Source organism: Typopeltis vanoorti, chromosome 2 (genome assembly GCF_054136105.1).
Source record: "Typopeltis vanoorti isolate ZY-2024b chromosome 2, IOZ_Tvanoo_1.0, whole genome shotgun sequence".
In the NCBI taxonomy this organism is placed as follows: domain Eukaryota; kingdom Metazoa; phylum Arthropoda; class Arachnida; order Uropygi; family Thelyphonidae; genus Typopeltis; species Typopeltis vanoorti.
The window spans coordinates 102,825,776-102,851,408 of record NC_143550.1 but is presented as its reverse complement, the minus strand read 5'-3'; the positions used below and the strand labels follow the sequence as shown (position 1 = coordinate 102,851,408).

At 36.5% G+C, this 25,633-nt stretch overlaps 1 protein-coding gene across 2 annotated transcripts in view; it reads right to left on the bottom strand.

Annotated features, from left to right (window-relative positions):
- Nucleotides 1-464: 464 nt before the first annotated feature.
- The window catches only part of l(2)k10201 (zinc finger protein 511 lethal (2) k10201), a 99,989-nt gene continuing 74,820 nt past the window's right edge, over nucleotides 465-25,633 (bottom strand). For both annotated transcript variants that reach the window (XM_090407206.1, XM_090407216.1), the window contains 2 exons: nucleotides 23,410-23,487; nucleotides 465-1,011 (listed from right to left, as the gene is read on the bottom strand). In XM_090407206.1, the coding sequence (XP_090263332.1) occupies nucleotides 828-1,011; nucleotides 23,410-23,487 (262 nt within the window). In that variant the 3' untranslated portion in view covers nucleotides 465-827. The remainder of the gene's footprint in view (nucleotides 1,012-23,409; nucleotides 23,488-25,633) is intronic.

The following is a 25,633-nucleotide window of genomic DNA, read 5'->3' as shown; positions in this document are numbered from 1 at the left end:
ATGACTTAATAGCCAAAAAAATTTTATATGATTTCCCTCCTCAATTTTTTTAATGGACTGCTTTATTGACTGCCACCACAGAGTTACACTTTTTGTGCCCTTGTAGGCAATACACAAGTTTGTTCAATGTTTTATTATTATTCTGTAATTTGAAGGCTTGGCTCTTATTATCAAATTCCTTCACTTTTTTCTCAAATCATATTTGCATATTTTAGTGTATATATTCACATCTGAGACATGTCTGACTTCGATTCTATTCAAACTTTCTACTTCAAATCAAGTCAACATACATGAATGTACCATGTATGTTGGACCATCCACACATTTCTATTGACAATGTATTCTATGAAATTTTGTTGTTTTGGGTGCATTCTTTCCTCATGAATTTATGCACATTTTTTATAATGGCACATGGTGTAATAATAACTAGTCTTAATCCACAAAATTTAAGGGGTGCAAACATCTGTAAATACTGTATATTTATTTAACACAAAAGCAACAAATTATAAATTCCAAAACTAGGTTGACCTTTCTTATGGAACTCATTGTTTTAGACTGACAATCACTCTGCGTTTTAATTTAAGGTGCAATGTTATTATAAAAATAAATAAGAAATTTCACATATTTTATATCAATTTTTTCCCATCCGTATCACATGAGAAATATGTATATAGTACATACGTTTAAATACATTTCAATTTACAGCTAATATCAACATTCTCTTCCATTCATAGAAAATATGGCTTGACATCCCATATTCTGAATGGGTAAATGAAGTTTATAGCATTATTAGTATTGCAATTCAAATTTTACTTTGTTTATATTCATTAACCCTCATCAAGGACTGTCTGCAAGTCCGTCATAGATATATCATCATAGTAGCTTTCAATATCAACATTTAGCGTTTGTTCTTTCTCCAGTTTAGAATCCTTCTGGCATGTTTTTTTTTTTAAGGAACTCCGGTGAAATGTCCTAGGTGCACCATATCCAAAACATATACTCTGTGGTACCCTATATATAAAAAATGTAATAAAGTTAATTGAAAGATGCACTTGCTAAAATTCACTGTTTTGTAGAAATAGAAATTCAAGGATTAAATATTATTATTAATATTTAATAATAATATTATTATTAAATATTATTAAATAAATAGTTATTATTATTATTAAATAAATATCATTATTTATTTATTATTAAATAAGTAGTAGTACATAGTAGTACTTGTATACGAAAATATGACTTCTGCATTACTTTAACCTTAATATCACCTCTGGGTCTGGCTCCCACTGATGAAACCTCAACAAAGGTCGAAACCAGTCTGGGTAGTGACCATTCCCATAATGCATAGCATTATACATACCCATAAGAATATGTGCTTTGCATTATGGGATACTAAGGCAAGTGATGTGAAGTCATTAGCTTCTTTATAGAAGTTGCCCCAGTCCTGAAATTAGTTCAGGTGCAAACTTGTTTGCTTACACTTAGATAAAAGATTAAACTAAGTGGAAAAACTTACAAGTATTATAAGTATGTATGTTAATTTTTTATAATTGTACTAGTTTATAATCCTAAAAAAATATGTAAATCGCCATTAAAAAACTAAATAAAATAAAATTTGCAAATGAATTTTTGGAAAAGGTTAACAAACTGCTGACAGTTGATGCACTTATGTGATATTGCTGTTTTCTTTTTTTTAATCAACAGAAATAACCAAATGCTGACAGATATGTTGCTCTGAGTAAGTTTATCTAAATGCAGTGAATTCTTGGGTATTAAGGCTTGATATTCATATTCTCGTATTGACAAGAAACAGTGTCAAATAATCCCAATTCATTATCCATCAAAGAGTAAATGATGGTCTGGATGGACAAGTGGTTTACAGGCTCACTCTCCAACCAACAGGATGCGGGTTCGAATCCTACCATAGGCATATATGTTTCTAAGTGTCCTTGAGCAGGAAATAAATTTCACCACACATCAGTGTAAGACTATTGCCCCACTTATTGGAGGCCTCAAGTGGTTTAAAAAAGTTCCATGCTTGGCCTCTATAGTAGAGTTTCTGCATTAAGTAAAAAATAAATAAAATACAAAAATAATAAATATAATAAAATATGATAAAAATCATAAACTTAGCTACTCACAGAGTGAATGTACTACAGATTCACACCTTTTCATGAGTGGAAACCACATTAAAAATAAAAGACTATAATTTTCAACCTTGGCAAAATTAGTCAGGAAGTCTTGAAGCTTTTTTTCTTTATTACTGGAAGAGGAGTGGCCATCTCATAAACTTCAAAAAATACATGAAATATCATTATTGTATGGGCATCTCCATGGAGTCCGAAGACTCTTTGCAGGAGACCCAAACTATCCACACAATCTATCATACCTCTCCTTGAACCCATTAACAGAAAAAGCACTCACAATGGACACTGGCAACACATTCTAATCATTCATAACTCGCCAAGCAAAAAATCTAGTCCCCACGCCCTTATTAACCACACCTTTATTCAATTTCCAGGGATGACCTCTTGTTCTGACCCCTCTAGCCAAGTGGTGAAACATTTCCCCTGCATCAATCCTATAAACTCTTTAAGCAACTTAAATGTTTCTATCATATTCCCCCTGTTTTTCCTATCAACCAACTTCTGCTATTCACAATCTATTTTCATAGGGAACATTCCACAAACCACTCACCATCTTGGTCAATTGCCTCTGAATCTTCTCCACTGCTTCCTCATCCTCAAGAAATCCAGGAGGCCAGACCTGAGCTGAATAATCCAGATGTGGATGTATGGATATAAAAAGGGGGAATATGGAGTTGCCCGGAACAATAACAACAAACTTATTATTATTGTTCCGAGCAACTCCAAGGAGTCGACAGACTCATCGAGGGAGGCCCTAACATCATGTCAAACACAACTATTCGGCATTCACACAGTATCTATCATACCTTGCCTTGAACTCATTCACAGTCGTAGCACCCACAACAGACTCTGGAAGCTTATTCCACTCATTCACTACTCTCCAAGTAAAAAACCTAGCTCTAACACCGTTGTCAACCACACTCTTGCCCAGCTTCCATTCATGGCCCCTAGTCCTCCCACCACCAGTCATATTTTCAAAAATATCTTCTGGATCAATCTTATAGAAACCCTTCACTTATTTGAATGTCTCAATCACATCACTCCTCCTTTGCCTATCGACCAATTTCTGCAACCCACAAATCTTCAACCTATTCTCATAAGGTTCATTCCACAGACCTGCTATCATCTTGGTCACTCGTCTCTGGATCCTCTCCACTTCCTCCCCATCATGAAGAAACGCTGGTGCCCATAACTGGGCACAGTAGTCCAGATGGGAGTCTTATCAAGGCTCGATACAGAGGAACAACAATTTGTTTGTCTCTGCCTGTTAAAGTATTTTTCAGAAGCCAAGTGATTTGATGAGCTGTTTTAGTCACTTTTGCAATGTGTCCCCCTAAACTTCAATTCCCTATCCACCAACACTCCCAAATCCCTGGCCTCATCAATCTCCTGGAGTACGGTTCCAGCAATGCGATATACAGCTGCTATTCTTTTCACCCCAAAGTGCATAACCTTACACTTTGGCACATTAAACTGACATCCATTTTTCCTAGCCCAGTCCTCTAAACTATCCACATCATCCTGTAAAATTTTGACATCCTTTGCACTCATAATTGCTCTACCCAACTTTGCATCATCAGCAAACAAGTGAACGCTTCCTCTCAAATCCTTTCCTATATCATTGATGAACAAACTGAAAAGCAGTGGTCCAAGTACAGAGTCCTGTGGCACTCCACTAGTCACAAGCCGTCTTTTAGACTCCACTCCTGAATAAACCACTCTCTGGTATCTCTCCTTCAACCACCCTCCTATCCATCTCACCAACCCTATATCTATCCCCATCTGCTCCAGTTTACTGATTAGGGTTCCATGTGGTATCCTGTCAAAGGCCTTGGCAAGGTCCAGTAGTATTACTGTAAACCCATTACCCCTATCCAGTTCAGCCGTCACTGTGTTATAAAACGTGAGCAAGTTACTGAGGCATGATCTACCCTTCACAAAACCATGTTGTCCCCCATACAATATCCCATTTTCATATATCCAATCCTGTATTCTTTTCTTGACTAATTTCTCTAAGACCTTGACAATAATTCCTGATATGCTAATCGATCAGTAATTTATAACAGCAGTCTTGGAACCACCTTTATGCAGTGGAACTATTTTCCCCTCTTTCCACCCCCTCGGGACTAACCCAGACCCGAGACTCAAATTAAACAAAATGGTCAAGGGTACTGACAATTCTTTAGCTGCTTCTCGTACAACACGAGCTGTATATCATTCAATCCCACAGATGTATTGACATTGAGGTTATGCAATAGACTACTCACCTCCACTTCATTCACCACAATTCCCGTATAATCTATTGGTACATTCGTTTCTGAAATGTCACCACCTGGATTATATATTCTTGCAAAGTACTCACTCAGTAACTCAACTATATCAACTGATTCAGTTACTTCCCTACCATCGGCATTCTTTAAAATCATTCTGCCATGTACATTTTTCCTTTTACTTGCTACATATCTAAAAAACTGTTTAGGATTCTAAGATGAAAAGCCAAACGGCTATTTTTTTTCTGGCGAGATTGATATAAGTTAAGGAGATAAAAATCCCTTATTGTTTTTCAGCCAGTAAGCGAAACTAAGATCGAACATTACGATCTGTAACGTTTCATGCCGACGAACTGTCAGCGTATCCAAGCGTAAGTGACCACTTGGTAGTGCCACACCATGGCAACTCGTTGCAAAGGTGAAGCAAGCTTCCTCACTGTTCTTGATATTTTCTCATAATGTAAAACACATCTCTTAAGAGATGTAGTACTGTTTTACATTATGAGGAGAGGTCACTACCCAGACCGGTTTCAACCTTTTTTGAGGTCTCATCAGTGAGTAGCTAGACCTAGTTAATATCAGAGTTTAAGTGAAGAAAACTTACATACTTTTGCTATACGATTGACCAAAAGGTGTGTCACTATATTACATTATAACATAGTATAACTAAGATGAAAAGCCAAACGGCTATTTTTTTTCTGGCGAGATTGATATAAGTTAAGGAGATAAAAAAAAAATAATAAAAAATAAACTAAGATGAAAAGCCATTTGGCTTTTCATCTTAGTTATACTATGTTATAATGTAATATAGTGACACACCTTTCGGTCAATCGTATAGCAAAAGTATGTAAGTTTTCTTCACTTAAACTCTGCTTTAACTAGGTCTAGCTACTCACTGATGAGACCTCAAAAAAGGTTGAAACCGGTCTGGGTAGTGACCTCTCCTCATAATGTAAAACAGTACTACATCTCTTAAGAGATGTGTTTTACATTATGAGAAAATATCAAGAACAGTGAGGAAGCTTGCTTCACCTTTGCAACGAGTTGCCGTGGTGTGGCACTACCAAGTGGTCACTTACGCTTGGATACGCTGACAGTTCGTCGGCATGAAACGTTACAGATCGTAGTGTTCGATCTTAGTTTCGCTTACTGGCTGAAAAACAATAAGGGATTTTTATCTCCTTAACTTATGTTTAGGATTCTCTTTAGCCTGCATGGCCAATGTTCTTTCGTAATCCTTTTTTGCTTTTCTTACCACACTCGTTACCCTTCTGGCCTGCGCTTTATACCGTTCGTGTGCCTGCCAGTCACCTTTCTCCTTAAATTCCCTCCATAGTTGTTTCTTTTTTTACAGCTCAAGCTTAATGGTGTTATTCATCCATTTAACCCCTACTTGATTTCTTATTCGGACTCTAGGTATACGGTCAGCCATTGCTTCATGCAAACACTTCTTAACTATTTCCCATGCACTATCGACTTCTAGTCCTTGCAGTTGTACATGCCATGGCACTGAACCAATCAAACTCCTAAGCTTGTCATACTTTCCAGCCCGATAATTCCACACGTACCGTCTTAATTGAAAATTCTACATCTTTAGCCACCTCCCAAGTCAAGACCCTATGATCACTCTCACCGATTGGTGGCAATATGGTCATATTTGTTACAGTCAAATTCTCAGATGCTATTACCAGGTCAAGCACTCTCTGACCCCTAGTATTTTCCATTACATGCTGTCGCAGATAGTTATCCCTTAATAACCACATAAAATTCAATTCCTTCCTCCCGTGTGTCCTCTCCTCACTCCAATCAATACGACCATAGTTGAAATCTCCCATAATAATCACCCTCCTTCCACTCATTTCTTCTATTTGCTTGTGCATACTGCCGCCACCATCTTTTTCATCACCTGGTCTATAGCAGCACCCAATTGTATATTTAGTTCTGCTAGCCACAATCTCACACCAAATGGCCTCAAATGTGCTCTTTTCTCTATCCTGCAATTCAACTTCTATTCTCCTTGGCTGCAGCTCATCAGCTATCATCAACAATACTCCTCCCCCCATTTTATTCTCCCTGTCATTCCTGAACACACTATACCCATCACATTCAATCCCACTAGCTATATCATCTACAGTCAGCCATGTTTCACTAATACCAATAACCTGTGGTCTGGAAGTACTAACCATGGCCAAAAACTCTTCCTTCTTATTCCTAATATTCCTAGCATTAGTGTACAAGAATTTAAGACCCCCATTAGCCCCGACCCTATCTTGATGCCTTATATTAACTATCCCACTCTGATTTGTTGTCCTTATTTGCTCGGGCATATTATATTCATTCTTACATTCAACTGCCTCCCTAAGGACTGTATATCTACTCCCCCCCCCCCCTTTAATAAATCTAGTTTCCCTGAATTTGCACATCCACCACATTCAGCAACTCTTTCTCAAGTCTTCTTACACCGTAACCATTCAAATGCAAGCCATCCATCTTATATAGATCCTTTCACCCATCGAACTCACTCCACACGTCCACAAATTCCACACCACTCGTCATACATAACCCACGCATAAAGTCATTCACAATTATAGCCCTCCTTTTAAACATTTCACTGTCATACCGTGGCAAAAGACTAATCATTCTAACTCTCTCACTCTTTTCTTTTGCTACCTCAAACAATTCATTCAGGTCTTCTATCATTTCCATTTTGTCTCCTTTCAAATCATTCGTACCTGCCTCAACAATCATTTCTTTCACCCTTTCCTTTTGCTCTCTAATAATAGACTCAGTTACATCCTTTATGGTCGCACCAGGTTGGTACGATTTTGTCAAATCCTTTACTATCACACCTCGTACTAACGAATCTCCATACAGCACTCTATCCTTCATTTTGTTCATGTTCACACTCATACGTCTATTTTTCCTGTCATACTTTTTATTATTGGCTGGTTCATTCAGTCGACTTTTGCTCATACGCTCTAGCTGCTGTTTTGCCCTTTGTATCACACCATTCAACAACGTGATCTCACTCATTGCGTCTATCTCATCTTTTTTATTCTCAGTAAAACCATTAATACTATCATTCACACTTTCTACATTCACACTCTCACAATTCTCTGGTACAACCTCGCCATTTCTTGTCATATCCCTATTTTCTTCATTCTGAAGTTTGACAAAAATATCACACTCACGATCCAAAATACTCTTCAATTTCTCATTCTCCCTACATTTTCTACACACATTCACTCCTTTATTATCATCTAACCACACTCCGACCACACTCCGCAAAGCATACATTTCACAGCTAGTACACTGAATCATCTCTTTTATACTACCGTTCTTTGATAAAGATGGCGAACCATCATTACTGGCCGCCATTTTCCTTTGAACTGGAGCCATACTTAACTGCAACGTATTTTATCAAATTATAAATTATAACACACCAAAAACACACAAAAAGATGCACTAAGAGACGCAAGGCAAACAAAACTATGCAATATTAAATAAATTTATCAACGATAACTGAAAATAATATTTATCTTATCTGGAGCTTTCACGAACACTACACACTACGAATCCCTCTAGCGGCAACAGCCCCAATAAAATATGTTATAAAGACACACAAAATACTCTAAAAACACGAAAATCATTCTAATATACTATAAAACCAATTTTCTAAGGAAAAAAACACACAAAAAACACCAAAAATCACTAATTTTACACGAGCGCTAAATTACACCAACCACTCACCATATAACCTCGAACCCCTACTTATCTCTATTTGTTAGTGTGTTCTTCAATAGCCAAGTAATCTTATGGGCTACCTTAGCAAAATAGCCTCTAAACTTGAACTCTTTGTCTACCACCACCTCCAGGTCTCTAGCTTCATTTACTTCCTGGAGAACAGTTTCATCAACGCCGTACACAGCTTGTAATCTATTAATCCCAAAATTAATAACATTAAATTTCTCCACTATTTAAATCATCCTGCAAGCTCTCCACATTACCTTCATTAACTATTACTCTGAACTAATTTTCCATTATCAATAAACAGCTGAATATTTCCTTTCATGTTATTTCCTATATCATTTATCTACAAATTAAACAGCAATGGTCCCAGCACTCAGTGGTCCCTAGTCACCTGGTTTCACCTTGATTCTGCCCCATCCATATACTCCATTTTTGGTATTTGTTCAGCAGCCACCCTCTTATCCACATAACTGGCATCACATCCATTCCCATTTGTTCTAATTTGCATGTTCCATGTAGTATTACGTCAAATGCCTTTGCAAAATCATTATGTAGCCATTTCCTTTATCCAACTCAGTTGTTACTCTCTTATAAAAAGTTAATAAATTACTACGGCATAACCAACCCTTCACAAAGCCATTTTACCCCTCATACAGTATCTTATTTTTATCTACCCATTCTTGAATTCTCATTTTTCCCAATTTTTCTAGTGCTTTTACCACCATGCCTGAGATACTGATTAATCTATAATTTGCTACTGTAGTCTTAGACATTCCCATATGAAAAGGAATAATTTTGCCCTCTTTCCACTCCCTTAGAACTCTACCAGAGCTGAGACTTAAATTAAACAACTTAGTCAATGGCATTCCCAGTTCCCTTGCACATTCTCGCAAACCCTAGATGATATCTCATCTAATCCCACAGTTCTATTTACATCGAGATTCTGCAATATCCTAAGAATCTCCAATTCATCCACCTCTGTTCCTACATTAGTGTCTGTCATTAAAGCAGTAACCTCACTAGGATGATATACTCTTGCAAAGTGATTACTCAGTAACTCAATTATTTTATCCATTTCTGTCTCCTTGTAACCATCATCACTCATTTAGGTTAATCTTCCATAGTCATTATTATACAATGAAAGAACTCTTTGGGATTTCTTTTGGTCTGCTTGGCTAGATTCTTCTCATAAACTGATTTGCATTTCTTGTCATGCTGGTCACCTTTCTTGCCTGAGCCTAGTACTATTCATGAGTTTGCAGATTCCTTCTTCTGCAGCTCATGCTTAATGATATTACTCATCCATCTAATTCCTACCCAATTAACCCTCCTTATCCTAGGTATACAATTTAATACTGCTTCCTCTAGGTGATCCTTTTATATCCCATACACTACTAACATTGTTACCCTACAATGTTTTAAGCCATAGTACAGATTTAAGCTTTTTTCCTAAGCATATCATAATCACCTGCCTTACAGTTCCACAAGAACCCCTTATTGATAGAATATTCCTCATGTTTTACAATTTCCTAAGTCAAGACTGCATGGTCTTTTATCAATTGGAGGTAACAGTGTTGCCTTAGTTATGGATAGCTCTTCTGATTATATGACCAGGTGCAATACTCTCACACCTCTAGTCTTCTCCATCACATGCCGACTCAAATAATTATCTCTCAACTGGTGTATGACTTCCATTTCCTTCCTGCCATGTGATCTTTCTTCTTTCCAGTTTATATCTCCACAGCTGAACTCTCCCCTAAATCACTCAACCTGTGCTCATTGTACTAATTTGCCAATGCATGTCTTCCAAATCATCTGTGGAATCCCATGGCCTATACCAACAACTAACTGTATATTTTGTCTTACTAGCCTTGATTTCACATGAGACTGCTTCAGAAGAACAGCCACTCTCCCACCTATCTGCTATTCTTTTTTTGGCTGTAATTCACCCACTATCATCAGCAGTACACCTCCTCCATCCTATCTCCCCTGAAAATACTAAACCCTTCATTCAATCCATGTAACTACATCATCTGCTGTTAGCCAAGTCTCTCAGTAATATCTATAACTTTTGACATTGCACTAACCAATGCCAAAAACTCTTCCCCCTTGTTCTTGATACTTCTGGCATTAGTATATAGAAACTGCAGCATCCCTTTAGACCCCTACCTACCTTTATATCCTGAAATGACTACCCTATTAAATATTTTTGCTTGAGAGACTAGATTCACACTTGGTCATTCTCTCGCCTCATGAGTGTCTTCACACTCTGATAAAGGCAAATAACTTTTGACGTTGCACTAACCAATGCCAAAAACTCTTCCTCCTTGTTCTTGATACTTCTGGCATTAGTATATAGAAACTGCAGCATCCCTTTAGACCCCTACCTACCTTTACATCCTGAACTGACTACCCTATTAAATATTTTTGCTTGAGAAACTAGATTCACACTTGGTCATTCTCTCGCCTCATGAGTGTCTTCACATAAACTCATCTGCTTCCACCCTAATTTGCTTAAGTTTTCCTGAATTTGTGCTTCAGTATGTTCTTTCTTCACTGAACATAGACACTTAACACCAAACCCATTTAGATGCTGTCCATCAGCATTATAGAAATCCTTCTTTCCATCAAACATAGACCACAGATCCTACACCATTCCTTCTGCACAATCTATAGTACTTCATTTTCTACCAATGTCCACCTCCTCCTCCTCAGTTTGTCTTTATCATAGTGTAGCAGGAGACTTATAATCTTCACCTTCTTGCTCTTCAGTTTTTCTTCTTCTAATAATTCCTTTACATCCTCCCTCAGAGAATATTTCTTGCCTCTCAAATCATTTGTGCCAACCAAGACAATTAGTTCTTTCGCTTTACCTTTTTGCATCCAGATGGCGTGACTAATATTTTGAATTTTTGTACTAGGAAAACATGATTTTGTTACACTTTCATTAAGTACTCCTCTGATCATTGAGTCTCCATACATAATTTTCTCCTTAACTTGTTTTTCTTGTTTGTTTGCTTGGTCTTTATTATTACTTATGATGACCTGCTTCTTTCTCTTCTCAGCCCTGATAATCTCTTGCCACTTGTGCAATTTTTCAATTTTGTGCTTAGTCCTATGAAGGATAACATTCAAGTGCACTATTTCTTTATGTCCATTTTGTTCTGCTCTACATTTCGACATTAATTTTGACATTTTCCATCCTACCATTGACACTTCCCACTCTACTAACATTTGCACTGTTCTCATCACCTAATTAGGCATAATATCTAAGCAAGGTTTTCATTATTTAATAATATCCAAAAGTCAGGATGCCATTAAATAATCAAGAAATATCTTTATGGCCAGTTAGTAATATTTCTTATCCACACAAGACTATAAACAGCTTATTTACGTCAGAGATTGTCTGAGCAGAAGACAACATTATGTGATGAATACAAAGAACTCCAGCAATCCATAATATATGTTAATATCTTTATTCTCAATCAAGATAAATAAATAAATAGCACTAAAAGTTCAATAAGTCCAACAACCAGAATCTATACATTCACTAGAACAGACCACTGAGTAAAAAAAATAATAATAATAATTATATTAATAATTTTTTTTTTAAATAATTCAGTTTTTTTTTTTAAAATAATGACTATAATGCATATATTTATTAGAACCATAATTTTAAGCATTCACCACTTTATTTCAGGAATAATTAATAAAGCCAATAACAGAGAACCTCGTGCACAGTCCCCCACATACTGAGATATTCACAGTATGAGGGTGGTCTGAAAAGTTCTTAGCCTCAACCATAGATGGCACACTATCAGCAAGATTTTTTTTTCTTAGTTGGTACATCTATCATAAGCATCCATGTGAAATTGCAAGTCATTCTATCAAGTAGTTTGTTTTATACAGCTGCCTGAAGCAAAAGTGTTGTTTGTATCCCTTGAAATGGATAAAAATTGAGTATTGTGTGGTTATAAAATTCTTTGTAAAAGAAGGTTTAACACCAAAAGAAATTCATTTGAAATTGCTAAAAGTTTATGGGCACTCTTCTTCGTTTTTGACAATTAAGAAATGGGCTGCTGAGTTTAAACATGGCCGCCGTACCAGCCTTGAAAATGATCTATGTGAAGAAAGTCCAAAAAGTGTAACAACACCAGAAATCATTGATCAAGTGCACAATATAGTATTGGATGACAGGTGAGCCAAAGTGCATGAAATTGCTGAGACTATAGGTATTTCAAAAGAACGTGTAGGATATATTTTGCATGAAGAATTGCATATGAAAAAGCCTTGAGCAAGATGGGTGCTGTGCTTGTTCACAGCAGATCAAAAATGCACTTGCATGAAAATCTCTGAGCAGTGCTTGGGGCATTTTAACAAGAATAAAACTGATTTTGTGAATCGATTTATTACTAAGGATGAGACATGGATTCATCATTACCAATCAGAATCCAAACAGCAGTCAAGTGGACAGCAACCGGTTGTTCAGCATCATAGAAGACAAAGTCAGTTCCATCAGCAGGAGAGGTCATGGCATCGATGTTTTGGGATACTAAAAGCATTTTGTTTATTAATTATCTTGAAAAGAGTAAAACGATAAGCAGGGAATATTATTCCGATCCTTTATCCATACTAGATGAAAAAATTCGTGAGAAAAGACCCAGTTTGCAGAAGAAAAAATCATCTTTCATCACGACAATTAAAGGGAAAAGCACTATGAACTGTTGGAACATCTATCCTATTCCCCAGATTTGGCTCCCTCTGACTTCTATCTCTTCAAAACCTAAAACTCTTCTTTGATGGTCAGCGTTTTTCTTCGAATCAAGAGGTGATTGCAGCTGTAGAGGGGTATATTGCAGATCTTACTGAGAACCACTACATAGATGGGATAATAACACTGTTACGACATTGATACTTGAGATAGAAAAAAAACTAACAAAATCCTGAAATGTGGAAATCAGATGGATAAACAATATTATTGTTATTACCACAGACTTACAGGAAGTCGGGGAGTTCTTGAGGGAGGGTCATATCAACCGTATTAGCTATCATGCCAATTCTTGAATTAATTCACCCTACTTACACTCGGTGCCTCAAAGGCAATCCATTCCAATCACAAACTGCTCTATGAGAAAAATCTAGTTCTCACTCTCTTTCTTGACCATTCATTCTCAACTTCCATGGATCCACTCTTCATCCACTATAAAATTAAAATTCCATCTGATGTACCATATGATCCTTTCAGAAATTTGTATCTCTAGCATATCACTCCTCATTCTCCCTATTGGCTAGCATCTAAATCCACAAATTCTCAATCTATCCTCATAATTACATTCCACACCACGAAAGGACCTTTAACACTCCTCTTTGTGCGTGCACACACACACACACACACACACACACACACACACACACACACACACACACACACACACACACACACACAATCTCTCTCCACTGTATTTATTATCGCTGAACCAGGGGACCAGATGTGCACAATAGTCTAGATGAGGTCGTAAAGAGTCAAAATGATTTTTCCTTATCCTTACATGTCAATGTTCATTTCAGCATTGCAATTATCTGCCGAGTTGTAGCTGCAATCTTTACTATATGGTCATTGAACTTCAACTTCCTATCTACTAAAACTCCACCAATATAATATGCCACTGAATAAATAAATAAATTAATTAATTTCTGTGTGATGATACAATGTAAGTTCCCTTTTACAGGAATGTATGGCACCATCTAAGTCCCCCCAAATTTTATCCGGGCTCCAGAACTGTCATGGCTGACGAATCAGGCCTATGGCTGGGTCAGTATTCCTGACTGTAATCCGTGTGTGTCCATGACTGGTTTGCCTGCTTGCGGGATGAAAAACCCTGCTGCCTACGCCTAAGACCAGCTAACTTGGCTATGGCTGAGGAAGATCCTTTAGCTCCTCACATCGTCGACGGGAATCAAACCTAGGCCACTCCTTCCCCAGGCATATGGTTGCAAAGCGCAAAGCCACTAGGCTAATCGCACGGACTACTGAATAAATTATTACAACAAACTGCATAACTTTTATGTTATGCAGTTTGTTGGAAGCGCTGCACATGTTAGTCACATTCCTGATTACCCTGCCTATCTTTGCATAATCAGCAAATAGCAGTGTCATGACAAATCCTTCCCAATGTCATTAATGCAAAGATTGAATAACAATGGATAAAGAGCTAATCCCTGTGATACACGACTGGTCACCTTAAATTTTGCACACTCCCTGCACCAACACTTTTTGATATAGGTCAGTTAGCCATCTTCTTATCCAAGCTAATAGTTCACAATCCAATCCCATATCCTACAACTTATGCAACAGCCATCTAACCTATATCTTGTCAAAACGTTTAGCAAATTCAAAAATTATCATGGTGTATCCATTTCCCTTTGTCTAACTCAGCCATAAAATGTGAGCAAGTTGCTCAAAGATGACCTTCTTTAGTAAACCCATTCTGTTCTTTACAAAGTATAGATTCAATGTAAAGGCACTTCTACATACAAGCTCTTACCAACTTTTCCAAAATCTTCACCATTGCCACTCTACAGATACTGATAGGTTGATAGTTAGCCACATCAGTTTTTGCATCACCCTTGTGCAATGGGATTATCACACATTCCACTCTTATGGAATCTTCCCTGATCTGGAATTCAAATTATACAGCCTACCCAAGAATGCTAAAATAGTATTCAGCTGAACACACTTTTAGCATTCATACTGATATCCCACCAGTCATTACTCCTAAACTCTCATTTAGGACACTGTTATCAAAACTGATTAATTCTGCCTTGTTATATAGGGTTTTATAATCCCATAATGTCGACGGGGGGGGGGGGGGTCACCTTACAATGAACATCCACAACTGGAATGTTCATTGTTTAGATGTGGTAAGAAACTGTGGAGCATATCCAGGCTATGTGGCCAAATGGAGAACCCATCATCTACGTAGTGTAGCCAGACAGTGGGGTTTATGTGGGGCAGAGTTCAATACTTTTTCTTCAAGAATCTCCCTGAAGAAGTTGTGGAGAACCCATGGTTCTCTATCTATCCCCTCAATCTCTTTATAGAATTTTTCTTGATAAACGAAATAGCCTGAGTTCATGGTGAAATGAAACAGGGCTGAGTAATTGGGAAGAAATATGACTTGAAAGAAGTCTACGGTATCTTTGAGTAGGACATTAGTTTGTTTGTTACCAGTATACTGTATGAGTTGTTGTTCAGTGGTTCTAACAGGCACTTAAACGCCCACGACCTCCCAAGTATTCTTAGACTTCTCAACCATAACTCAAAGATAGGGTAGTTAGCTCTCTGCCTCCCAGAGTGTCTTATGTCTGCAGATGCATGGGGCATGTTTGCCTGTTCTGGGGAATGAAAAGCCCGAGTTTCTGGATGAAAAAAACCCCCTACCTCCATATGAGACTGGCTAAATCACCTTTGGATGATGTGAGTACTTTGACTAAAGGTTTGGCTAATTTGTATGTGGGTAAATCAATGCCATCCACAATGGGATGTAATGGCACATTTTATTTCCACAACATCCACAAACCAAGACGTAACCTTTTTAAAGAACCCATGGAGTGTTTTGATTTGTGTACTGGTGGGATCATACCACCAGTACACAAATTACCTACCTATAGACTGGTAGAATGATCTGTAAGGAGGCAAGCTTACCTATGTAATCTAACTAGTTTAAAACCGCAGTGGCATTTTGCATATCTACTTTGGTAATTACTATTCTGTTGTTGTTTCTGATTTCTTGTAGTGCTTTAAATTCTTTTCTTGATAGGCTCTTGACAGATATGGCCAAACAGGCAGGACAGTCAATTTCAGAATTTCTGAACACAAAGACTACATCCGGTTCCACCAATACAGTCATTCAGGACATTGACTATGGTTTGGACACCTACCACAGGATACTCCAGAAGAAGACCACTCTTTTACACCACAGCAAATACAAATATGAGAGGCTATTCCTCAAATGCGCCTCAGCTCTTAAAAACTTTCCAAACCTCAACAAATTTGGATGCATGAGACTGCCCCAAATTTTGGTAGCATACATCCTAAGATCTTCAGTCCAATGGCCAAGACTATTGAATTCAGTCCACTAGGGATGCTGTTTAAGATTCTAGGCCCAACTGTGGTTGTGCCTTTCTTCAACCTCATTTTCCCAGTACCTGCATGCACATATCACTGTTTTTGTGATTCCTGATAATGACAATGTAACATTGCCAAAATATACAAAAGTATTAATTAGTTTTTATAATTAATATTTTAGTATACATTGTTATTTCCAGAAAAATAGTAGTTATGAGTAACCAATGTATAAGCTTATCTACCAGAATATTTAACCAGAAATGTCAAAATATGGAGGTACAAAAGTTTTATAGTGGCTGCAATGCATAATTCAGAGAGCCTTGTTAGAAGGTTGAATTCTGGATGACTGGAGTAAATTTCATAGTGCAGAGCTATAGAAAAAAGGAAATAAAACTGAATGTGAGAATCACAAAAGAATATCCCTACTATGTCCAGGTAATATTTATCTGGAACATAGTAGTGATGTTAGGTTAGGAAAATATGTTAAAGAGTGTAAAGAAAACTTGGAGGAGAAGAACAGGCTAGACCAAATAGACATTGTCAGGATCAACTTTTCTCTTTACATCAAATAGTTGAGAAATCATAAGAAGGAGGGTCTATACTTAAGTTTTGTAGATTTTGAAATGATTTTGATAATATGCCAAGATCATCCATTCAGTTAGCCTAGTGGCTATGCGCTTCACAACTATATGCCTGGGGAAGGAGTGACCTAGGTTCGATTCCTGTCGGAGACACGAGGAGCTTAATGATCTTCCTCAGCCATTACCAAGTTAGCCAGTCTTGGGCATGGATAGCAGTTTTTACCCAGTTTATCTGGGTTTTTCATCCCACATGCGGGCAAACCTGCCCCGTGAACACACAGGATACAGTTATAGGATATAGTACTGCAAGGAAAGCAATGGGAAACCACCTTGCTCATAGTCATTTCCCTAGATGGTGGCATATATATGCAGCTGCCCCTAAACAGCCAAAAGGCTATAACTACAACAACAATATGTCAAGAAAAAAGGTGTTCAAAATGCTACAGTTATATGGCATAGACAGAACATTGTGTCGAGCAATGAATAATCTATATCTGAGTCGAGTAGTCAACAGTTACAATTGAAAGAAGCACAGGAAGATGGTTTACCATAAAAAGCAAGTGTGTGAGAGACGAGAATGCACATTTCCACTGTTATTCAGCATTTTGGATGTAGCATTAGGCTGGACATTAGAACTGGAGATGTTATTTTTAGCACTTTAATTTATGCTGATGTTGTAACAGTCATTAAATGAATGATATATACCCTCAGGAGCATGCAGGATATTATGATAGCAATGATATACACTCTTCATGCAGTACTAACTTCCTTGATAACTTTCTTCCAAAATACTCTGTTATCTGTCAGGACTGATTTATTGTCAGATCTTATATTTAGTCTTCTAAGGTCCTCGTTACTGTATTTAATCCACCTAGATCTTGGTCTTTAATATGATTCTGCCATTGCAGAGATCTGTTGCTATCCTTATCTTTCTCAGAATTCTCATATGTAATCTGCAGTTTTTCATCAAGTGTTTTATTTCCAACCCAACTTTCAGATCTCTTTCTGAAAGTTGGGTTGAAAGTTTTTCAATTGCATCTTGAACACTGTTTTATATACAGCTAGTTTTGTATTTTGACTAATTTTTCTCTTATACCATAAAGTTTATTAAATTGACTTCCTATCATACCAGTTTTGCCAATTCTGTTGTCTAGTTTCATATTTAATTTGCCATCTTCACTAAAAATTATGCCTAAATAAATGAAATGTTTTACTTGTGCTTTAGGTTCTATATTCAAGATGCAATTGATGTTTTCAATGTTTCTGCCTATTTTCATTGTCCTTTTCATACTGCTGATTTTTATACCAAATTTATTACAGCAGATTCCATTTAGTTAAGGAATCCTGAAGACTTGTAATGGATTTATTGAAGAGTATAACATCATCTGCATAAAATAAAAAGCTGAGATTAATATATCTGATTTTAATATCAGGTTTAATGCACTTTTCTTCATAATGTGTCCTCTTGCCTCATACTTGATATATATCATCAAACCATCTTTCTACACCACCTTCAATTCTAACTCCTGACCAACAACTCAAATATAGACTATGTATAGCCCAATAGAATGTCCCATTTACACCATATAATTGTAATGTTTTGAACAGGTTTTCTCTTGGCACTTTATTATATGCCTTTTTCCCCATCTACAAAACTCAAATACAGGTCTGTGTTATATTCTCATGATTTCTTAACAATATGTCTTAAAGTGAAAGACAAATATTTGCATGTTGTTCTTCTTCGAGTTTCCCTTTCACAATTTTTCTTAGCCATTTCTCAAGTAGGTTTGCTTAAATCTTGCCAGTAACACTCAGTAAGTAAATTCCTCTGTAATTCTCTGTTAGTTTTAATTCCATTTCATAGATGGATACTCTCAGGGATTTTTCAGTATGCTCATGAGAATGAGCATATTGAAATTCAATCAACTTTCAGATCTTTGGTTCTAACCAAAGATATGAACTTGAGGTACTCAACAAAGTTCCTGCATTTGTATGCTAACAAAGGAGCAATGAAAAATTATTTGTTTAATATCCTTGAAATTTTTTCTTCCAATAGTAAACAATTTAAGCCCACATTAAAAAAAACAAAAAAAACATGTAAAGTGCTTTAGCAAAATAACTGTTAATGGTTCGAATGTGCACTGCAAATCTGTCCAATAAGGTGAAGAGTCAACAAAGAATTTCAGTCATCACAACAGAAATGCCCATTGTGTCCACATCTAAAAAAGGCAAATCAAGTGCTTAGCAAAAGCAAAACAAGAATTGTTACTGGCTTTTTTCATCATCATCATCATCAAATTCCTGACATATACCCTCAAGGGGTGTACAGGATATGATAGTACTACATGAAAAATTTACATCATTACTACCTTCCTATCTACAATTTTCCTCCAAATCAGTCTGTAACTTGTCAAGACTCCAATATTATCATTATCAGATCTTATATTTCTAACGTCTAAGGCACATTGTACCGGTATCAATCCACCTATATCTTGGTCTTCCTCTGGGTCGTTTTCCTGCCAACCTGGCAGAGAACAATTGTTTTGCTAACCTTTCCTCGCCCATTCTGTTTAAGTGACCATATCACCTAAGATTAGTTCTGCTAACGCATTCCTGGATGCTGACAATGTCGAGTTCTTTGCTAATATCCTCGTTTTTATTATGATATTGCCATTGATGCCATCTGTTCACGCCTCTAATCTTTCTCAGGACTCTCATATCTGCAGTCTCTAGTCTTTGGTCAAGTGTCTTACTTCTGACCCAGCTCTCAGATCCATAAGTAAAAATTGGTTTGAACACTGTCTTGTATACAACTAATTTAGTGTTACGACTAATTTCTCTCTTATTCCATATGAATTTATTCAATTGACTTCCCACCATACCAGCTTTGTTGATTCTGTTTCTATTTCCATATTTAATTTACCATCTTCAGTAAAAATCGTGCCTAAGTAGCTGAAATGTTTTACTTATTCCACAGGTTCACCGCTCACAACACAGTTGACATTTTCAACAATTCTACCTATTTTCATTGTCTTTGTCTTTTTAATGCTGATCTTCATACCATATCTATTACAACAGTTATTCAATTTAGTCAAGGAATCTTGCAAACTTGTAGCAGATTTATTTAGAAGTATAACATCGTCCGCATAAAGCAAAGAGCTGACAGAACAACTCCAATTCTGATATCATGTTTAATACCACTTTCCTTCATAATGTGATACATATAGATAATGAATAACAGAGGGGATAATGTACATCCTTGTCTCACACCCAATTTAACATTAAACCATCTTCCTCAACTTCCTTCAATTCTAAGTGCCGACTTACAATGCAAATACAGACTAAGTATTGCTTGATATAATGCTCCATTGACACCATATAACTGCAGCATATTGAATAGCTTCTCTCTTGGAACCTTGTCATATGCCTTTTCCAAATCGACAAAACTTAAATACAGATCTTTGTTATATTCCCATGATTTCTCAACTATTTGTCGTAAAGTGAAGATCTGACCCTGACAGTCTCTATTTGGCCTGAACCCTGCTTGTTCTTCACCAATCTTTTCTTCAACAATTCTTCTCAACTGTTTCTCAAGTATACTTGCATAGATCTTGCCAGGAACACTCAGTAGGCAAATACCTCTGTAATCTCACATTCAGTTTTATTTCCCTTTTTATATATGGGTACTACTATTAGAGCTCTACTGCAATCATCGGGAATTCGTCCCTCTGTCCAGGCTTTCTGAACTATGCAGTGCTGTCACTGCATAGTGACAGCACTGCATAGACTAAGACTTTTATGCCAGCATACTTCGGTATTTCTCATTGAATATCATCTACTCCTACTGCCTTTCCACATTTCAAGTCTTTGATGGACTTCAAGTATGGATATGTATTCCTGACTGTATGCCTGTTGAGTGTTTTTTACCATTATGCTATCAGCGCTTGTTTCATTAAGCAATTTCTAAAAGTAATTACTCCATACTTCAAGGATATCTTTTTTCCCTGTTTTCATGTCACCTTTATCATCTCTAACTCCTTTTACAGCACTCTTTCCTCCATTTCTAAGCTTCTTCAACAACCTCCAGAACCTTCTTGATATTTATTTTCTATGTTCTTGCTAAAGTCCTACCATGACTTTTGTTTACCTAGTTTTGCACAGTGTTTGACTTTCTTACATTTGTCTCTGTATTCTCTAAGAGCAAAAGCTGACTTATTTGCCAGGAACTTTTGATATGCCGTCTTCTTTTCCTTTACTGCCTTTTTAACTTCCTATGTCCACCATGGAGTTCTGATTTTTCTATCCTTGCAGACAACCTCACCACATGCATCTCTGGCTGAATCAATCAGTGTTTTCTTCAAGGCTTGCCACTGAGTCTCCAAGGTTTCGTTGCTGTTCTCAAATTCTTTTATTTTTTTCTTCAATAATCTTTGTGTATTTTAGTCAATAGTTCACATCTGAGAGCTGCTCAACTTTTATTCGCTTTAAAACTTTCTTACACATTATTCTTTTCAATATGAAATTCAATTTTATCCTGCTCAAGACTAAATAGTGATTGCTTCCGATTTAAAATCCTCTGTACAAATCCCTGGTGTCCTGCACCAGAGAGAAAACATCACTATCAACAATAACATATTCAATTAGACTTTTCTTATTCCTTGCCTCTTCTCTCCATGTGAATTTGTGCACATTTTTATGTTGGAACATGGTGTTAGTAATAATCAGTCCATGTCCTGAGCAGAAATCCAACAGGTATTTGCCATTATTATTAGCTTTGTTCTTTTCTGCAAATTTTCCCAAAATATTTTTGTATGTCTCACAATCATTTCCTACTCTGCTATTTAGATCCCCAACAAGGACAACTTTTCCTTTTTCATTGTATCAGTTGCTTTTTCTAAAGCATCAAAAAATTCCTCCACTTCTACCTTAGTAGAACCTTCTGTGGGACCATAGGCACAAATAAGTCTCATTGTCCAATTCCCCATTCTGATATTTGCCCACATCACTCTACTTGAGACTGCCTGCCATTCAAGATTAGCCTCGTATTTTGTGTTGAATACTACGGCTACTCCTTCTTTTCCTTGAATGTCATTGCCTGAATATAACATTTTGTATTTAATGCTCAGAAAGATCTCACCAGTTTTCGTGTTTTTTATTTCAGTCACCCCTATTATGTCGATCTGGTACTTATCTAATTCCTCAGCTAGCTCCATTTCTTTGCTATTCAGTTTTTTATGTTGTTAGTACCAATCTTTAACTCTGGTGATGTTGAGTTGGGGGTGTGCTTTCAGATTTGTTCCAGTAGCTGATTTTCGCTGTGTGCCCTGGTTCCCTGGTTCCCCAGTTGAAAACAACTGGGGCCTTGTTTAACCGGGCGACGCCCAACCTGGCATGAAATTTTGTCATGTTGTACCATCATTTTCTATATTGGTTTAAGCCAATAAGAATACAATTTGGTCGGCAAATTTGGAAAGCACACTTGCACATTCAGAGTTCTGATAATACAGCTTAACTAAAAGTGCTTTATCTCGTAATGATAACATGCCTCACCTTGGCAGAATGTTTAACTACAGTAATAAACGTTAAATGCTGAAAGTTTAACTTCAGTATTCACTACATCTGAAATTTACGTACCTCACTGTTTAAATATTGACAGGTAGCAGTTCCCGGACCGCTACAGCGCCACCCGTCGGTGACAAATGTAACTATTCTGTCAATAAAATTTTTTGTTATTAAAAAACACCCATGTCTTTCTGTGCATTTCTGTGAAAACCGCATCATGCTACTGTCTATACTTTTCGAATTATTGAATTATTACTTTTTCTGTGACTTTTGGATCACCCGGTACTTGGCTTTGTACATTTATTACTTATGTTCAAAAGTTAACAAACAATGCCGAACTCCTACAAATTTCTTAATGATACTGAGGCTATTAAATGAAGAAAATTATGGCTATCCAGAAAGAAGATGAATGCTTCCAAGAGTAGCATTAACATTGGATAAAGTACCTTGTCGAAAAACAGATTTATTTTGAAGGAGCAAAAATTCCTAATCCTCTAAATTGTTTTTTCTTTGTGAAATTATATCATTCTTAATTAACATAATATCAACTTAAGTGGGCAAGTATTCTGAATTTTCATATGATCAGAAAGAGAATTTTTCTCTTTTCTCTCTGTTCAGGATTTTCACCAATCCAGATCTATCAAGTTGAGAATTTTAAGATTACTAAATGATCAGTAGGATAAAGTATGCATGCATATAACCATAAACACTTGTGTTTAGGTAGGAATGATTTATTTTATATGTCATTTAATATTCAAATGACTAGTTTCCTTATTAAAATGATATCATAGATATCATAGCATTTTTGTTTTACTAATGAAACAAAATATACACATGCATTACAAACTGGTATGAAAAATCTCCTTTAGTTAAAAAAAATAATAATAAAACAGCTTTTTTTTTAAGATAAGGAGAAGACATTGAAATATGAAATTATGCTTAAAACATTTTCACAAAAATAAACTACATACCTAGAAACATATTTCTGTTTAGCTTGATTTCTCTCAAATGAACATTCTGGTGAATCAACTTCCATTCTGAGTTTTGATCTGCAATAAAATAATATGAGAGAGAGACTAAAAGAAATATTATAATTCATATAAAAAGTGAATATTAAAGATATCCAGTCAGAAATTAAAAACTTTATTTACTGTGTGTGCCTTAATAACACACACACACACACACACACACACACACACACACACACACACACACACACACACACACACACACACACATGGCCCTTGACAAATCTGGAATGAACTAGTTAATTAGAGTTGGGCCCCATTTTATATTACAGTGAAATACAAGCATATGTTTGATATGTATTGATCCTTACTGTTGAAGGTATCAGGTAACCACTAAACAGCAAATACCATTTCAACCTTAAAAATGTGAGACATACAAAAATATTTTGGGAAAATTTGGAGAAAAGAACAAAGCTAATAATAATGGAAAATATCTGTTGGATTTCTGCTCAGGACATGGACTGGTTATTACTAACACCATGTTCCAACATAAAAATGTGCACAAATTCACATGGAGAGAAGAGGCTAGGAATAAGAAAAGTCTCATTGACTATGTTATTGTTGATAGTGATGTTTTCTCCCTGGTGCAGGACACCAGAGTGTACAGAGGATTTGAAATTGGAAATGATCACTATTTAGTCTTGAGCAGGATAAAATTGAATTTCTTATTGAAAAGAATAACATGTAAGAAAGTTTTAAAGCGAATAAAAGTTGAGCAGCTCTCAGATGTGAACTGTAGACTAAAATACACAAAGATTATTGAAAAGAAAATGAAAGAGTTTGAGAACAGGAATCAAACCTTGGAGATTCAGTGGCAAACTCTGAAGAAAACTGATTGATTCTGCCAGAGAGGCATGTGGTGAGGTTGTGTGCAAGGATAAAAAAATCAGAACTCCCTGGTGGACACAGGAAGTTAAAGAGGCAGTGAAGGAAAAGAAGAAAGCATATCAAAAGTTCCTGGCAAATAAGTCAGCTTTTACTCTTACAGAATACAGAGACAAATGTAAGAAAGCTAAACAGTGTGTAAAACTAGCTAAACAAAAGTCATAGGAGAACTTTGGCAAGAATATAGAAAATAAATATCAAGAAGGTGGCAAAATATTCTGGAGGTTGTTGAAGAAGCTTAGGAATGGAGGAAAGAGTGCTGTAAAAGGAATTAGAGATGATAAAGGTGACGTGAAAACAGGAGAAAAAGATATCCTTGAAGTATGGAGTAATTACTTTGAAAAACTGCTAAATGAAACAAGCAGTGATGACAGCACAGTGATAAAAAACACTGACCAGGCATGCAGTCAGGAATACATATCCATACTTGAAGTAGAAAAAGCCACCAAAGGCTTGAAATGTGGAAAGGCAGCAGGAGTAGATGATATTCGACCAGAAATGCTGAAGTATGGTGGTATAAGAGTCTTACAGTGGCTGCACTGCATAGTTCAGAAAGCTTGGACAGAGGGACGAATTCCCGATGATTGGAGTAGAGCTCTCATAGTACCCATATATAAAAAGGGAAATAAAACTGCATGTGAGAATTACAGAGGTATTTCCCTACTGAGTGTTCCTGGTAAGATCTATGCAAGTATACTTGAGAAACGGTTGAGAAGAATTGTGGAAGAAAAGACTGGTGAAGAACAAGCTGGATTCAGGCCAAATAGAGGCTATCAGGATCAAATCTTCACGTTACGACAAATAGTCGAGAAAGCATGGGAATATAACAAGGATCTGTATTTAAGTTTTGTCGATTTGGAAAAGGCATATGACAAGGTGCCAAGAGAGAAGCTATTTAATACGCTGCAGTTATATGGTATCAATGGGGCATTACATCAAACAATACTTTGTCTTTATTTGAGTTGTAAGTCAGCAGTTAGAATTGAAGGAAGTACAGGAAGATGGTTTAATGTTAAATCTGGTGTGAGACAAGGATGTACATTATCCCCTCTGTTATTCATTATCTATATGGATCACAATATGAAGGAATGTGGTATTAAACCTGATATCAAAATTGGAGATGTTAATGTCAGCTCTTTGCTTTATGCGGATGATGTTATACTTCTAAATAAATCCGCTACAAGTCTGCAAGATTCTCTGACTAAATTGAATAGCTGTTGTAATAGATATGGTATGAAGGTCAGCAATAAAAAGACAAAGACAATGAAAATAGGCAGTATCA